Source organism: Acomys minous, assembly GCF_964271855.1.
Source record: "Acomys minous genome assembly, chromosome: 20".
In the NCBI taxonomy this organism is placed as follows: domain Eukaryota; kingdom Metazoa; phylum Chordata; class Mammalia; order Rodentia; family Muridae; genus Acomys; species Acomys minous.
The window spans coordinates 20,313,567-20,331,145 of record NC_140502.1 but is presented as its reverse complement, the minus strand read 5'-3'; the positions used below and the strand labels follow the sequence as shown (position 1 = coordinate 20,331,145).

Below are 17,579 nucleotides of genomic sequence, written 5' to 3'. Positions count from 1 at the left end.
ACAACCATCTATAATGTGATCTGCTGCTTTCTTCTGACGTGCAGGCGGACATGTATGTACAGGTATAGACAGGCGAGCACTGTGTATGCAATCAATAAATCTTTAAAAAAAAGAAAAAGAAAAAAGTTGGCCTTTGGGGGGCAGAAGCAGGTGGATCTAAGTGAGTCAGAACCGGGCAATGGTGGCGCACGCCTTTAATCCCAGTACTCGGGAGGCAGAGGCAGGTGGATTGCTGTGAGTTCGAGGCCAGCCTGGTCTACAAAGTGAGTCCAGAACAGCCAAGGCTGCACAGAGAGACCCTGTCTGGAAAAAACAAAAAAACAAAAAACCTAAGAGAGTTCAGGCCAGCCTCGTCTACTAAGCGAGTCTAGGACAGCAAAGCCTATTACACAGAGAAACCCTGTCTCAAAATACATTAGAAAAAAAAATCATAGTGGGGCACAGTGGCACACGCCTGTAATCCCAGCACCTGGAAGGCAGAAACAAGAGGATCTCTGTGAGTTCAAGGCCAACCTGGTTTACAAAGCGAGTCTAGGACAGCCAGGGCTACACAGAGAGACTCTGTCTCGATAAACAAAACAACAACAACAACAACAACAAAAGATGCCATGTTGGGGCCCAGAGTGATGGCTGGGCAGGTAAAGGTACTTGTCCCCAACCATGAAGACCTGAGTTCAATTCCTGGGACCCCAAATGATGGCACAGACCCTCCACAAGTTCTCCTCTGGTCCCCACCCATGTGGTGGCAACTATTGGCACACACAAACTAAGTCAACGGTACTTAAAAAATAAAAATAAAATAAGAAAGTCATGTGGTTCTCGAGTGTCCCAACCACGGGCAGCTGAAAGTCCAGGGGCCAGTAGGCTGGGGCTGACTGTGTGGCTCGGCTGTGGCGTCATGTGTGGTTGGCGGGAGAGGAGAGGGCTTGGGGGGAAGGGAGCCTGTCTGCTCCTCATCCATTGTTTCAAGATTCAGACTCAGCAAAGAAGCCAACCCCTTTTTCCATGAGCGTCTAAAAACGAGAAAGTCCTCGGCGCAGCATTCACTCTCTGACCTCACTGGCTTGCCTCTTATTCTATTTTCTTCGTCTAAATGTTCATTATTCATTCATTCATTTATTTATGGTTGTTGTTGGGTTTTTGTTTGTTTTTCTTTTTGAGTCAGGGTTTCTCTGTGTAGCCTTGGCTGTCCTGGACTCCCTTTGTAGACCAGGCTGGCCTCGAACTCACAGCAATGTGCCTGCCTCTGCCTCCCCAGCGCTGGGATTAAGGCGTGCGCCACCACCGCCCACGGCCTTGTTTGTTTTTAAGACTAGGTTTTCCTACATAGCCCTGGCTGTCCTGTAACTCAGAGGTCAGCCTGCCTCTACATGCCGAGTGTGGGATTAAAGCTGTGTGATACCGTGACTGCCCATCTGGCTTTTTTACTTTTCTTGTTTTACAGAGCCTCTCGCTGGCCTGCAGCTCACAATTCAGCTAGGCTGACTAGCTATGCAGCCCCAGGGTTCCTCCTGTCCTCACCTTCCCATTGCGGGGTCACAAGCACACACCACAGCACAATTATGTTTTTTTTGTGTGGGTGTGGGAATTGAACCCGGGTCCTTTGGAAGAGCAGGCAGCTCTCTTAACCACTGAGCCATCTCTCCAGCCCCCAGCACATGAGTTGGTGTTTTTGGTTTTTTTTGTTTTTTTGAGACAAGGTTTCTCTGTGTAGCCTTGGCTGTCCTAGACTTGCTTTGTAGACCAGGCTGGCCTTGAACTCACAAAGATCTGCCTGCCTCTGCTTCCCAAGTGCTTGGATTAAAGGCGTGTGCCACGACGCCCAGCATGAGGTTTTTTTTGTTTTGTTTTGTTTTTATGTGGGTGCTGCGGCTTGAACTCCGGTCCTCAATCTTTTAAAGGAAGCACTTTAGCTTTCCCCCAGTCCTATTGGGTATGTTTAAAAGTGTGCACAAGCCCAAGTAGGTGTGTGCAGTTCCTACAGTGGCCACAAGATGGCACCAGATCCCGGCAAATGAAGTTAGTAACAGCCTTGAGCTGCCTCTCAGGTGTTTGCAATACAAGTGTGGTCCTCTTAAAGAGCAGCCGCGGTTCTCAGGTGTTGACCAGGTGTTGACCCTTGGTCTTTCCAGCCCCTCTGGAAAAAACAGCCTCTATTATCAACCTGTGGGTCAAGATCAAAGTGACCTTTTCATAGGTTCCCAAATCAGATTTTCTTTCCCTTTTCCTTCTTTCTTTCTTTCTTTCTTTCTTTCTTTTTTTTTTTTTTTTTGAGACAGGGTTTCTCTGTGTACCTTTGGCTGTCCTAGACTTGCTTTGTAGACCAGGCTGACCTTGAACTCACAATGATCCGCCTGCCTCTGCCTCCCAAGTGCTGGGATTAAAGGCGTGCACCACCACACCCGGCCTGAGGGTTTTTTTTTTTAATGTGGGTGCTGCGGCTTGAATTCGGGTCCTGAGGCTTGTAAAGGAAGCACTTTAGCTTTCCCCCAGCCCTTTTCGGGTATGGGGGTATGGTTAAAAGTGTGCACAAGCCCGAGTGGTTGGGTGCAGTTCCCACAGTGGCCTCAAGATGGCACCAGATCCCGGCAAATGAAGTTAGTAACAGCCTTGAGCTGCAGCTCAGGTGTTTGCAATACAAGTGTGGTCCTCTTAAGGAGCAGCCGCGGTTCTCAGGTGCTGCTGACCCGTGGTCTTTCCAGCCCCTCTGGAAAAAAACAGCCTCTATTCTCAACCTGTGGTTCAAGATCCAAGTGACTTTTTACAGGTTCCCAAATCAGATTTTCTTTCTCTTTTCCTTTTTTTCTTTTTTCTTTCTTTCTTTTTTTTTTGAGGCAGGATTTCTCTATGTTATCTTGGCTGTTCTAGACTCACTTTGTAGACCAGGCTGGCCTCGAACTCACAGCGATCCACCTGCCTCTGCCTCCCGAGTGCTGGGATTAAAGGCGTGCGCCACCACATCCGGCCCAACACACGTTTTGATCCCCCTCACCCCCATACCCTCCCATCCTCCTTCTGCTATCATTTATTTTTATAGTTATTTCTATTTTTATTATAAACAGCCAACGTGGCTTACGATTTCAGTATCAAAACAGCCCCGAACCCGCCTTCCCACGCTCAGCCCAGGAAGAGCTCAAAAACCTGCCAGAACTGGAGAACCCGCCCGCCCCTCCTGCCAGCCTTCCCCAGTGCCTCGCTGACCCAGATTTCACAGTTCCCATGATGCACCTGTGGCCGGCTCAGCCTCTGTCCCTTTGCATGAGCCGGAGGCAGCCTGGGGCACACGCCTGCCCATTGTTTCTCTCCTGGTTCCAGGTCTCTCAGTATAGGTTGGTTGCCTCCTCCAGGGAGCCCTGCCTTCCTCGTCCTCGGGGCTCCCCTAGTCCCCCTTGGTTTTCATCTCTCCTCTGCTCCCAGCCTTGTCTGGGGGTGAGCCTGCAGTGGGGGCTGTGACACACACAGGGCTGGAGGCAGGTCACAGGCTGAGCACAGGAGCGGTCGCTGGATTTAGTACGTGAACACTTAAAACTAAACAAAACAACCAAACCAACAAGAACTAAGCGTAACTGAGAAGATGGCTGGGGGGGGGGGGGGGGTGAAGGTGTTTGCCACCAAGCCTGATGACCTGAGTCTGATCCCCGAGACCCACATGGTGGAGGGTGGCACACCCCCCCACTCCCTGAAACCCTCACCCCTACCCCTGTACCTCTCAAACTCCCTCCCCTCCAAGCCCCCCTCCCCCCTCACCTACCTCATCCCCTCCCCATCCCCCACCCCAACCTCTGCACCCCTTCACCCCAACCCCACCCCACACCCCCATCCCCCACCCCAACCTCTGCACCTTTTCACCACAACCCCTGCACCCCTCCACTCCCCCACCCCTCCACCCCCTGTTTCCCCCACTCCCCTACACACACACACACACACACACACACACACACACACACACACAAAATAAATAAAATAAATGTTTAAAGAAAGAGTTGAGCGCTTTAGAGTGAACCCCCCCCCCCAACAGATAAAACACCTCTGCTACTCACTGGCTCCCCCACTTCCCTGACCTTCAGTTTCTCCGTCCTGGCTTCTGGAGGAGGTAGTGGGGGGGGGGGGAGGTTGCTCAACCAGAGGCTGCCCTGCCATTTCCCCACAGCCAGCCACGAGGAGTGGGAAGAGAAATGGCGGGCCGGGGAGGAGGCCTGGGAAGTCCCCAGTCACCTTGGCAGACTGGTCCAACCAGTGTTGTGCGCTTCATCTCTGGGCAAGGGTGGTGCCTTGAGAGGCTGGGAGTGGAGACCCGTGGAAGGGGATGCTGGGGCTCCGCAAACCACACAGCCTGGCTGTGTCCTGAGGCACTGCCTGGGATGCCTCACTGAACTTCACTCTTGGGAGAGCTAGACCCCCACACCGCGGCTCTCGGCGCCTTTGCGCTCTCTACAGGAAGTAAGATGGAGCTTCGAACCCAGACCCCGCCAGGCTGCTTCTCAAAGGGCCTCATGTTCTCAGGTAAGGAGGAAACTACCTCAATGGCCGAAGGGCAAGATGGGGCAGGATAGGAGCATCACAGCTCCATCTCTATTTCACCTGTGGAATTTTCTAGAATGTCAGAACTGTGAGGGTATGAGTTAGAGTTTGCTTCTGCACTGTGTTCTGTGGAGGGAGGGTACTAGAGACAGAGCCTGGGCTGGTGAGTCACACCTATAATCCCAGCGTCTGAAAGGTAGAAGGACATTCTGAACTACATCAAAAGGCTAGCCTGGTCTACTTAAGACTTTGTCTCAAGTAAAGAGCAAAACTCTAGGACAGAGCCAGGCGTGGTGCATATCTTTAATGGGACCACTTTGGAGACTGAGGCAGGAACTGGATTGCATAGAAAGTTCCAGGCAGCTTTGACTCAAAAAATAAAAAATAAAAATAAAAGGTTGGAACCAGAGGTGGTGACACATCCCTTTGATATGAGTCCAAGGAGAGCCTGTTCTACAGAGCAAGTTCCAAGACAGTCAGGGTTACAGAGAAACCCTGTCTCAAAGAAAGAGAAGGAGGAGGAGGAGGAGAAGAAGAAGGAGGAGGAGGAGGAGGAGGAGGAGGAGGAGGAGAAAACAAACCTAGGGAAATGGGAATTTTAGACCCATGATATAAATGACATCATGACTAATGTAATAAATATGCCTTTTTTGAGACAGGGTCTCTCTGTGTAGCCCTGGCTGTCCTGGACTCGTTTTGTGGACCAGGCTGGCTTCAAACTCACAGCGATCCACCTGCCTGTGCCTCCCAAGTGCTGAGATTAAAGGCGTGCGCCACCACGCCTTTAAATGCCTTTAAATGTTGGTTGAATGGGTACATTCAGAGGGTCCAAGTGTTTAGGGACCGACCGCCTAGCATCGCAGGGCAGAAAATCCTTCTGCCAGTGGGGTGGCAGATCTGTGGCAGCTGTGCCTGTGCTCCTACTCCTGCACCCAGGGTAGACATCACTAATCAATCTCATCATTGTTTCCAACGTGCAGCCCTCAGAGTCTTTGTTTCCAGTTGAGAGGGTGTAGAGAGGAGGGTTTGTCATCTCTGCCCAACATGCAACCTCAAGCCTCCTCCATCCCTTCCCACAGCCTTGCTCCTGGCCTTCTGGCTGCCCCAAGGCTCCCTGGCAGCTCTCCGCATCCAGATGGTTCCAGAGCAGCCTCAAAAGGACCAGGACCTTCTCCTGTCGCTCCACGGTGTCCCCGGCACTGTGCAGGACTTTATCTGGTACCTGGGGGAGGAGGCTTATGGAGGCACAAGGCTGTTCTCCTACATCCCTGGCCTACCGCGGCCTCAGAGGGATGGCATTGCCATGGGGCAGCGAGACATCGTTGGGTTCCCCAACGGCTCCATGCTGCTTCGAGGCGCCCAGCCTTCAGACAGCGGCACCTACCAAGTGGCTGTCGCCGTGAACCCCGCCTGGACACTGAAGGCCAAGGCTGAAGTCCGGGTGGCCGGTAAGTGGAAAAGCCTACGGTGGGAGGAAGGGCCATGTGAAAACACCGTTTCATTCGGCCTCCTGCCTCATAGGCGTTATGTGCACTGATGAGCACCTACTGTCTACCGGACCATGGGTATCCCAGACCCCGTTTCATTAATTCTTCCCACGCACTGATTATTGGCATATTCGTTGATCACCTTAGGAATTGTTCACTCTCTTGTTCACTGGTTAAGCGTTTGTTGATGTAGCTGCTCCAGAGGAAAAGTTCGAGGGCAATAGTGACATCTAACTGAATACTTTTCCCAGATCGGGCTGATCAATAGGGGGAGCTGATCACTTGGGGTAGACAAAGATTTATTTATTTAGTACACAGTGTTCTGTCTGCATGTAACACCTGCAGGCCAGAAGAGGGCAGCAGATTTCATTGTAGGTGGTTGGGAGCCATCATGTGGTTGCTGGGAATTGAACTCAGGACCTTTGGAAGAACAGGGGCAGCGCTCTTAACCTCTGAGCCATCTCCCCAGCCCTTGTTGGTTTTGTTGTTTTTCTTTTTTGAGACAGGGTTTCTCTGTGTAGCCTTGGCTGTCCTGGACTCACTTTATAGACCAGGCTGGCCTCGAACTCACCAGCGATCCTCCTGCCTCTGCCTCCCGAGTGCTGGGATTAAAGGCGTGCGCCACCACGCCTGGTGACATTACTGGTTCCTGCTACTCACAATAACCACTGGTGGTGTCAGGTTTTGCCAAGTGCCCCCCAGAACTAACCTCGCCCCCACCCTCACCCCTGCAACCAGAATAAGGATCACTACAATAGAGTAACTACTTCGTCACTTAAAGAAGTTCCTAGCCGGGCGGTGGTGGCGCACGCCTTTAATCCCAGCACTCGGGAGGCAGAGGCAGGCGGATCGCTGTGAGTTCGAGGCCAGCCTGGTCTACAGAGCGAGTCCAGGACAGCCAAGGTTACACAGAGAGACCCTGTTTCGGGGGGGGGGGGGGGAACGCTCCTGAGGCAGTGTTGTCTCCATTTTACAGATGGGGAAACTGAGGCACTGTGGAGGTTATACTTTGCCTGGCTCGGGAAATTAAATAAGCTAACATGACACAGGAAGAGGTGGGGCTGGTCATCAGAGAGGTCTCGATGACTCGGACAACCCTTAGGTGCGGTGGGGTGTACATGTCACTCGGCACTGGGAAGGCTGGGCAAGGGAGGTGGGGAATCCTAAGGCAGCCTAGGCTACACAGTGAGTTCCAGGCCAGACTGGGCAACTGAACAAGACCTTGTCTCAAAAATGCCAACAGGATCAGTGAGATAGATCAAGGGGTAGAGGCACTTGCTGCCGAACCCGATGGATTGGTTTTGATCTACAGATTCTGCAAAGTAAAAGAAGAAAGGCAAGGCCAAAAAGTTCTCCTTCGACTTCCACTTGCAGATGCAGACACACACATGAATAAATAAATACACTAAGGAAAAAAAAAAAAAGACAGGAGGTGGCGGCTCACGCCTTTAATCCTAGCACTCAGAAGGCAGAAGCAGATGAATCTCTGAGTTCGAAGCCAGCCTGGTCTACAGAACAAGTTCCAGGAGAGCCAAGGCTACACAGAGAAACTTGTCTTGAGAGAAAGAAAGAAAGAAAGAAAGAAAGAAAGAAAGAAAGAAAGAAAGAAAGAAAGAAAAAATCACACCCCAGGCCCTCACTGGGGGATTCTAGGCAGGGGCTCTACCACTGAGCCACACCCTCAGCCCCTCACTGGGGGATTCTAGGCAGGGGCTCTACCACTGAGCCACACCCCCAGCCCCTCACTGGGGGATTCTAGGCAGGAGCTCTACCACTGAGCCACGCCCCAGCCCCTCACTGGGGGATTCTAGGCAGGAGCTCTACCACTGAGCCACACCCCCAGCCACTCACTGGGGGATCCTAGGCAGGGGCTCTACCACTGAGCCACGCCCCCAGCCCCTCACTGGGGGATTCTAGGCAGGGGCTCTACCACTGAGCCACACCCCCAGCCCCTCACTGGGGGATTCTAGGCAGGGGCTCTACCACTGAGCCACGCCCCCAGCCCCTCACTGGGGGATTCTAGGCAGGGGCTCTACCACTGAGCCACGCCCCCAGCCCCTCACTGGGGGATTCTAGGCAGGGGCTCTACCACTGAGCCACGCCCCCAGCCCCTCACTGGGAGATTCTAGGCAGAGACTCTACCACTGAGCCATGCCCCCAGCCCCACACTGGGGGATTCTAGGCAGGGGCTCTACCACTGAGCAGTACCCCTGTTCCCTCAGCTGTTGCTAACTCTATCCTTGTATTTATACAGTGTCACTGATGGTTGATTACAAGAAAGTCAGTGTCCCATACTCAAAGAAGAGGGCTAAGCCAGATGGTGGTGGCTCACGCCTTTAATCCCAGCTCTTGGGACATAGAGGCAAGCGAATGTCTGAGTTGGAGGTCAGCCTGGTCTACAATGCTAGTCCAGGACAGCCAGGGCTACACAGAGAAACCCTGTCTGGAAAAACAAAAACAAACAACAGACAGACCAAAAAAAAAAAAAAAAAAAAAAGAGAGAGCTAAAACCCTCAAGTTTTTCCAGAATAAACAAGTCATAGCACAGAAGAACACAGAGTGGGAGACACTGTTTCCATCTGGACCTTGGAAATTATCTAATTCTAGCACTCAGGAGGCAGAGGCAAGTGGATCGCTGTGAGTTCAAGGACAGCCTGGTCTACAAAGCGAGTCCAGGACAGCCAAGGCTACACAGAGAAACCCTATCTCGGAGGAAAAAAAGCCAGAAAAGAAAAGTAACATGTTACCAAAGGAGACCACTTACCGTGAGGAGTCTGTTCCTGTCCAATGGGCAGTGGTGAGGAAGTGACAAGGGGCTCAGAACTCCTTAGAAACCATCAGCCAGGGCCTTGAGCCCTGCCTGGGTTGAGACTCAAACCCAGCCAGATGACTGAGGCAGGAGGATGGAAAGTCCAAAGCCAGTGTGGGCAACTTAATGCAATCCTGCCTCCAAATTACAGAAAGGGGGGAAAGGAAAAAGTGAGGAAGAGAAAGAGGAAAAAATGATTGATTTTTAAAAATGATTTGCAGGGCTCTCGGGGAGACGGCTCGCAGATGGGAGCTCTGACTGCTTTTCCAGAGGACCGGGGTTCGGTTCCCAGCACCCACAAGACGGCTCACCACTGTCTAGAGCTCCCGTTTCAGGGCATCCACTGCCCCCTCTTGCCTCTGCAAGCACGCGGCATGCACATGGTACGCGGACATGCATGTAGGCAAAACACTCACACACCTACAATAAAATAAAATAACATTTTCCATAGGTTGTACATGTGGCTCAGTGGGCAGAGTGCTGGCCTAGAACACTTGAAGTCCTGGGTTAAATCCCCCTGAAACATGTAGAGTGCGTGTGATCCTGGGACTGGGCAAGTCTCGGAGGCAGGAGGATCCCTCAGATTTGCTGGTCACCACTCAGCCTAGACAGAGAGTGAACTCCAGGCTGAGTGACAGACACTGTCTCAAAAAAGAAGAAGGAGGAGGAGGAGGAGGAGGGGGAGGAAGAGGAGAAAAAGAAAAAGAAAGAGAAAGAAAGAAAGAAAGAAAAAGGGGAGAGCTAGGTAATGGTGGCACAGCCTTTAATCCCAGCACTCAGGAGGCAGAGGCAGGGGGATCACTGTGAGTTCAAGGATAGCCTGGTCTACAAATCAAGTCCACAACAGCCAGAACTACACAGAGAAACCTTGGTTTTTTTTTGGGGGGGGGGGTAAGGTAGAAATTGATAGAGAAAGACACTTGACATCAATATCCGGTCTGCGCCTGCACGCACGCAAATGCAGCTCCTGCATACACGTGTGCATGAACATAAATATGAAGAAGTCCAGGGTCATCCTTAGCTATATAGTAAATTTGAGGCCAGCCTGGGCTATAGGAGATCCTCTCTCAAAATAATAACACTTAATAATATCTTACAAAAAGGAGCTGAGAAGATACAGCTCAGCAGCGGAGCCCCTGCCTAGAATCCCCCAGTGAGGGGCTGGGGGCGTGGCTCAGTGGTAGAGCCCCTGCCTAGAATCCCCCAGTGAGGGGCTGGGGGTGTGGCTCAGTGGTGGAGCCCCTGCCTAGAATCCCCCAGTGAGGGGCTGGGGGTGTGGCTCAGTGGTGGAGCCCCTGCCTAGAATCCCCCAGTGAGGGGCTGGGGGCGTGGCTCAGTGGTAGAGCCCCTGCCTAGAATCCCCCAGTGAGGGGCTGGGGGTGTGGCTCAGTGGTGGAGCCCCTGCCTAGAATCCCCCAGTGAGGGGCTGGGGGTGTGGCTCAGTGGTAGAGCCCCTGCCTAGAATCCCCCAGTGAGGGGCTGGGGCGTGGCTCAGTGGTAGAGCCCCTGCCTAGAATCCCCCAGTGAGGGGCTGGGGGTGTGGCTCAGTGGTGGAGCCCCTGCCTAGAATCCCCCAGTGAGGAGCTGGGGGCGTGGCTCAGTGGTAGAGCCCCTGCCTAGAATCCCCCAGTGAGGGGCTGGGGGTGTGGCTCAGTGGTAGAGCCCCTGCCTAGAATCCCCCAGTGAGGGGCTGGGGGTGTGGCTCAGTGGTAGAGCCCCTGCCTAGAATCCCCCAGTGAGGGGCTGGGGGCGTGGTTCAGTGGTAGAGCCCCTGCCTAGAATCCCCCAGTGAGGGGCTGGGGGCGTGGTTCAGTGGTAGAGCCCCTGCCTAGAATCCCCCAGTAAGGGGCTGGGGGCGTGGCTCAGTGGTAGAGCCCCTGCCTAGAATCCCCCAGTGAGGGGCTGGGGGCGTGGTTCAGTGGTAGAGCCCCTGCCTAGAATCCCCCAGTGAGGGGCTGGGGGCGTGGCTCAGTGGTAGAGCCCCTACCTAGAATCCCCCAGTGAGGGGCTGGCAGTGTGGCTCAGTGGTGAAATGGGTACCTAGCATGTATAGCATAGCACTGTAAAGTAAATAATTAGCTGAGAACAGACAAATGTCTTTACTCACACAACCCTGACTCCCAGATGCGCGCCAGTTCTCAGCCACTGGACACCTGCCCCTCAATGCCGGGATCATGGCCGCTACCATCATTGGAAGTCTTGTTATGGGGTCGCTGCTTGTCAGTGGCGTTGCCTACCTCCTGGTCACTCGAAGCCGCCGGAAGGACCGGAGGAGCCTCAGGTACAGGTCGCAGACCTCCCTCTGTGTCCTCCATCTCCTTCCTCCTTTACCCATCTCGCCACCTGTCCTCCCCAGGTTGGGTAAGGGTCAGGGCAACAGGTGGCAGCCAGGGAGGCAGACTCTCCAGGCTGTTGGGGTCCCCTTCCCCAACCTCAGCATCTCAGGCTTCTTCTATGTACCCCTAGGAATCCAGCTACACAGAAGCCAGAGATGAACACTAGCCCTGAATCGGGTAAGCCAAGAGGATGTCTTTCCACTCAGTCTTTTTTTTTTTTTTGCCTTTTCGAGACAGGGTCTCTCTGTGTAGCCTTGGCTGTCCTGGACTCGCTTTGTAGACCAGGCTGGCCTCGAACTCACAGCGATCCGCCTGCCTCTGCCTCCCAAGTGCTGGGATTAAAGGCGTGCGCCACCACCGCCCGGCCCTGGTTCTGTGTTTCTATAATTCCCCGCTGCGCGCCGCCCCCATCACTCACTCCCAGCCTTGTTCTCTCAGGGAATGGGTCTCTCCTCCCCCAGGGGACTTCAAGTACTAGGAGGGGCAGGGCCTGGATTATCTGGGCCACCGCTGTGTCCCCAGCACACAGGTGGCAGGAGGAGGGGGTCTGCACAAATGTCGGTTGAGGGGCTGAGTGAGTGCAGGGGACAGGAGGGCGGAGCTGGCCCACAGGAGTCACCTGCCAGTGGGATCCCTTCCTCTCTGCTTCAGGTGACAGTAACATCTACGAAGTGATGCCATGTCCAGTCTACCTGATGTCCCCCGTCGGTGACACGGGGCCAGTGAACCCAGCCATGGTGAGTCCTATCCCCTGGGAGCTTGCTTCTCACAAAGCCCCTCCCCCCCCCACCCCCTGAGTCGACCATGGTGCGTGGGTGCCTCTCTTCAGTCCTCCCGTTCTTTCTTCCTGTCCTTCCTTCATGTATGTCGGGGGGACAGGAGAAGGGAGACACATGCCACAACATGCATGTGGAGGTCAGAGGACAACTTACGGGGAAGTCAGTTCCCTCCGCCGTTTGAGTGCGAGGAATCGAACTCAGACAGTCGGCGTTTGTGTCGCGCTCTCTTGCCAGCCCCTCCCTCCAATTCTTGTGTGTCTCTCTGCCCGGGACAGGGCCCAACGAAGGCTATAGCCAGGACTCCGCCCGAGTTCAGCTGGTGAAACAGTGGGTTTACCGGGGTTACTTGCAGGATTGTGGGTGATTCTGGCAGCCACACCCCAGCACTGGTGACAACTCACAAAAGCCACACTATGTGCAGACAGAGTCACCAAAGAGTCACATTTCCCTATCAGCTACCACCCCAGCACATGGGCGCTGGAGGCAGGAGAATCAAGAGTTTAAAGTCCAACTTGAGGCTGGGTGTGGTGGCGCACGCCTCTAATCCTAGAGTCAGAGGCAGGCGGATCTCTGTGAGTTCGAGGCCAGCCTGGTCTACAAAGCGAGTCCAGGACAGCCAGGGCTACACAGAGAGACCATGTCAGCCTTTAGCTTGAGGCCAGCCTGGGTTAGATTGAGACCCTGTCTCAAAAAAAAAACAACAAAAGGAGAGAGAGGACAGGAGTTGGCTGGAGAGATGCACCCACATTGGACAGCTTCCAGCCTCCTAAAATTGCATCCCCGGGGAACCTGAAGCCCTGTACTTGCCCTTGGTGGATAGCCACATGCACATGACTTGTGTTACACCCCCCTACACACACACACACACACACACACACACACACACACACACACACACACACACATACACAGATACACAGACACATATACAGATACACACAGACATACATATAGGCACACATATCCACATGCACACTCACACACTCACACACACAGACACACTGATAAAAATGAAAAGAAATCAGCCGGGCAGTGGTGGCGCAGGTCTTTAATCCCAGCACTCAAGAGGCAGAGGCAGGGGGAATCTCTGTGAGTTCAAGGCCAGCCTGGTCTACAAAATGAGTCCAGGACAGCCAAGGCTACACAGAGAAACCCTGCCTTGATAAAAAAGAAAGAAGGAAATAAAAAAGAAAGAAAGAAAGAAGAAGAAAGAAAGAAAGAAAGAAAGAAAGAAAGAAAGAATCTTTGAAGGATCAGGAAAACAAGGATCCAGAGAAATAGCTGAAGCTGGTAAAGACATTTGTCCCAGTAACCTGCGGACCAAGTTCCATCACTGCAGCCCACACAAAAGCCAAAGAAACCGATTCCACAAACTCACCCTCGGCCCTCCATATGTGTGCAGTGCCACGCCCCCTACGTACAATAATTATTTTTCAAGACAGGGTCTCTCTGTCCCGAGGGTCTGGCTGTCCGAGAACTCGCTCTGTAGACCAGGCTGGCCTCGAACTCACCGAGATCCCCCTGCCTCTACCTCCCAAGTGCTGGGATTAAAGGTGTCGCCACCACCGCCTGGCAATAATAATATTTTAAAAGGCAGACAGAGACGGAGAGAGAATGTAAAAACACACACACACACACACACACACACACACACACACACACACACACACGCTAATTACTTAAACCCCGTGTTAGGGAGAAGCTAAGCCTTCATGGTGTGATTGGCCCGCACCTGAGTACCCCAAATGTCAGGCCCATTGCCTAAGGTGTGTTCCCTGCACTCAGGGGGCTCATAACCAGAAGGCCAAGGGGGACTCTGAATCCAGGCATGTATGTCATAACATCAGGGTCAAAGGTTAGAGGGCACAAGGAACCTCTTCACCTGTACCTCCCCCTTGCAGAGCCAGCCTCCACCTGCATCCCAGGAGAATCAGCACTACCAGGTATGTACAAGCCGCACCCCATATTCCACTCACCCCGCCCCCTCCACCCCCCTTCAAGAACCTCACTGAGCAGCAGGGAGGGTCAGATGCCCCCCCACGCCCCTGCGCAGGAAATGCCCCAGTAAAACCTGTTTCCCCTTCCTTGAGACTGACCACTGAACAAGCCCCTTAGCCTCCTGGACCTGGGGTCCTCCTCTGTAGAAATGGCCAAAAGCGTCACATCTGTCCAAGGTAAACATGGTCGCGAGAGGGAAAGGAGATTTCTCAGGGTCACACAGCAGGACAGATTAAGCCGTGATGGAACCCCACTCCATGAAGCTAGCTATTTCAGGGTTGGGCATCAAGTCTCTCCATGCGGTCCCGTCCCCTTCTGTCTCCTCAGGGTCTGTCTACGTACGTGTGTTTCTCAGCTCTTCTGCGCTCTCTCTCTCTCTCTCTCACATGCACACTTGTGCTCGAGCACACACACTTGCACACACTTGCATGCACAGGTGCACACGCATGCTCACACACACACACACATGCACACGCGTGCTCGAGCACACATGCACACATAGGCACACGTGCACACACACCACACACACGTACTCGCACTTGCACGCATATGCACACACACAGGCACACACGCGCTCGCACACACATACACACACACACACACACACACACACACATTTCTTTCTTCACAGCTCACTCTCCCTTTTCCCATCTGCCCCTGCCCCCGCCTGCTATTTTGTGTCCATCTCTCCTGCTCCCTAACACCCCATAACGAACGCTGGGGCTCAGTCCTAGTTCCATTCTCTGTCATGCTCTGCCCACCCCTCCCTTCCCCCCTCCCCCCCCCCCACCGCCGCTCAGTTCCTCTTCCACCTCCGCCTCCCCTGCCCCTCACGGTTCTGCTCACTCCTCCTAGGATCTACTAAACCCCGACCCGGCCCCATACTGCCAGCTGGTGCCAACTTCCTGATGGTCCCTGGACCCCTGGCAGCCCAGAAGACACAATCTCTGCCTTCCGGACCCCACCTCCTCCCCCAGCGCCTCACACTTGGGGAAACGCTACAAGTGGCACCCACAGGACAGAGCTGCTGGGAGCTGGCAAGATGGGCGCCGCCATTGACCCAGCATCTCATGTACCCGCAGGGACGCAGGGCCGGATCCCCAGTGTCCCAGCGACCTTCATCTTAGGTCTGTGCTTCTGGCAGCTCTGCGGGGGGCCACCTGCCTAAGAAAGCGGCCGGTGTCCCCATCTGTGTCTTTTAGGGGTGATAAGAAAAGCCTTGGGTCTACCTCAAATGTCCCCCCACCATGAAATCCCGTCCTACCTCAACCAGAAGCTCCTTCCTTGAGGAGAAAGCGCGTCCAGAACCACCAGGGGTTCTCAACCTGTGGGCCCTGATCTATTTGTGGGGGGGAGGGGGCACGTCTAATGACACTTTCACACTTAGGGGTCGCCTAAGGCCATTGGAAAAAGACAGATATTTACCTTACGATTGATAACAGTAACAAAATTACGGTTATGAAGTAGCAATGAAAACAATTTTATGGTTGCTGGTCGGGCGCCGGGTTGGTCACCACAGCAGGTAGGGACTTTATTAGAGCATTAACAGCGTCAGGAAGGTGGAAAACTCGTGACCTATAGGAAACACCTGCCCGAAGAAAACAGCCCTGGGCTGGTTTTGTCAGCGGCTCCCTGACCTGTGTCCACGTCAGAATCAGGACACAGCTGTAGAGCCAGGACCCACCAGAGCCGGAGCTGCGGACGTGGCTTCACATCAAGGCCCTCAGTGAGGGGTGTGGCCAGTGCCCGGCAAGCACAAGGGAGTCCAGGGGTTTGATCCTCAACAAGACGACGAGCCCTGCGCCAGGGAGCGGGAGAAGTCTCTAGAAGCCTGAAAGCTCACACCCCCACAACCACTCCTCAGGCCTCCAGAAGCACCCGACCCTGTGGCCACCAGGACCCCAGATCAGTGACCTCCGCTTTGGACTCTCGACAGCTACGATTGACTGTAAGATAATAAACTCGTCGCGTCATTTTAAGCCACTCATTTGGTAGCGGTTTGTTTCCGGCAAATGGGAAATGGGATGCTGAGCCCCGCCCCCATGATTGGCAGTATACAAATGAGCCCCTCGGAGGGACTCGCCCTGTCCTGGAACTTGTTCTGTGGACCAGGCTGGCCTTGAACTCAGAGATCCACTTGCCTTTGCCTCTCTAGTGCTGAGTTAAAGGCGTGCGTCACCACCACCCGGCCAAATTTGTAATTTAAAAGAATATTTTATTTATTTATTTATTTATTTATTTATTTATTTAGTGTGTGTGTGTGTGTGTGTGTGTGTGTGTGTGTGTGTGTGTAAAATGGAGTGTGGTGACAGGCAGTTTGGTCAGATGTTCAAACAGCTCCCTCTGCTGACCGCAGATGAAATTGTACTTTCGCCGCCCCTAATTAGGTGTAACATCTGATTAATGAAATTTCCGGGTGTGCCATCATCAAAGTGACTAGGCCCTGTCAGCCTGGTTCCTGAGTGAGTCCACATAAAAGCTGGGTTCTCACGACCCTTGTGTCACCCGTCTACCCGAGACAGGAGTGAGAAATAAACCCTTAATGAGCCACACTGTGGGTAAAATGACATCAGGTGAGGAGACCCAGTCTCTTCAACATTAAAAAAAAAAAAAAAAAAAAAAAAAAAAACCTAGATTTCCCAGATGCCCTTGCAAGCAGATCGTGTCAGGGCCTGATTAAATTCAAGGACAATCAAATCTGGACAGAATTCTCATCAGCAGTTTAGAGAGGTTTTCTTCCCTGACAAGAAGTAGAGCAAGTGAGAGAGTTGGAGTCCTGGGGATACTGTAGACAGCGTCACCATGCCAGTTACAGCGTCATCTGAGAGAGAGAAGACTTGCAGCTCTTTCTAAACATTTTAAACCCACTTCTTTTTGGGGGGCAGGGGAGTGTTTTGGTTTGGTTTGGTTTTTGTTTTTCAAGACAGGGTTTCTCTGTGTCACTTTGGCTGTCCTGGACTCACTTTGTAGACCAGGCTGGTTTTTCTGTTTGTTTGTTTTGTTTTGTTTTGAGACAGGGTTTTTCTGTGTAGCCCCGGGTGCCCTGGAACTCACTCTGTAGACCAGGCTGGCCTCGAACTCACAGAGATCCGCCTGCTTCTGCTTCCCAAGTGCTGGGATTAAAGGCGTGCGCCACCATGCCCGGCTCTTCTAAGCAGCATTTTCCAGATAAGGTCTCTGAGCCCAACAATTGCTCTTCCACCGGACAGTCTGAAGAATGAACTCCAGAAGCCATATCTTCCCTCTTTAATGAGTGAGTTCATTAAGTATACAACAAGCCAAAGTAGGAGGATAAATAGCAAGCCTGGTGGTGGTGGTGGTGGTGGTGCTGCACCTCTTTAATCCCAGCAGGCAGGAGACACAAGCAAGTGGGTCTCTGAGAGTTCGAGGCCAGCCTGGTGTACGTAGTGAGTTCCAGGGCAGCCAGGGCTACACAGAGAGACCTTGTTGTTGGTTTTTTGTTTGTTTGTTTGTTTCAAGACAGGGTTTCCCTTGGCTGTCCTGGACTCACTTTTTAGACCAGGCTGGCCTCGAACTCACAGCGACCCACCTGCCTCTGCCTCCCGAGTGCTGGGATTAAAGGCGTGCGCCACCACTGCCCGGCTATTCTCAGAGAGTTTAAACAGCACATGATGCGTTTACTAGTATA

The 17,579-nt window shown here is 53.0% G+C and overlaps 1 protein-coding gene across 4 annotated transcripts; it reads left to right on the top strand.

The window, feature by feature from the left end:
- The first annotated feature begins 4,014 nt into the window (after window positions 1-4,014).
- CEACAM19 (CEA cell adhesion molecule 19) lies at window positions 4,015-15,766 on the top strand. 4 transcript variants are annotated; one of them, XM_084771440.1, is made up of 8 exons: window positions 4,015-4,503; window positions 5,601-5,969; window positions 9,039-9,200; window positions 10,960-11,098; window positions 11,284-11,330; window positions 11,805-11,890; window positions 13,834-13,875; window positions 14,786-15,766. In XM_084771440.1, exons 1-8 carry the CDS (start codon window positions 4,446-4,448, stop codon window positions 14,837-14,839), a joined length of 957 nt encoding a protein of 318 aa, XP_084627566.1. In that variant the 5' UTR covers window positions 4,015-4,445; the 3' UTR covers window positions 14,840-15,766. The 4 variants fall into 4 exon arrangements, with proteins under 4 accessions (XP_084627566.1, XP_084627565.1, XP_084627568.1 ...); XM_084771439.1 differs by having other exon boundaries at window positions 4,017-4,503; window positions 10,942-11,098; XM_084771442.1 differs by lacking the exon at window positions 9,039-9,200 and having other exon boundaries at window positions 4,017-4,503.
- Window positions 15,767-17,579: the final 1,813 nt, after the last annotated feature.

What these genes read in the sequence shown, in the direction of transcription:
- CEACAM19 (XM_084771439.1), top strand. Translation starts at nt 4,446, where the DNA reads ATGGAGCTTCGAACCCAGACCCCGCCAGGCTGCTTCTCAAAGGGCCTC. An exon ending in AAGCACGCGGCATGCACATG is followed by an intron (nt 9,201 to 10,941) that starts GTACGCGGACAT and finishes CCTGACTCCCAG; the next exon opens with ATGCGCGCCAGTTCTCAGCC. An exon ending in AAGGACCGGAGGAGCCTCAG is followed by an intron (nt 11,099 to 11,283) that starts GTACAGGTCGCA and finishes ATGTACCCCTAG; the next exon opens with GAATCCAGCTACACAGAAGC.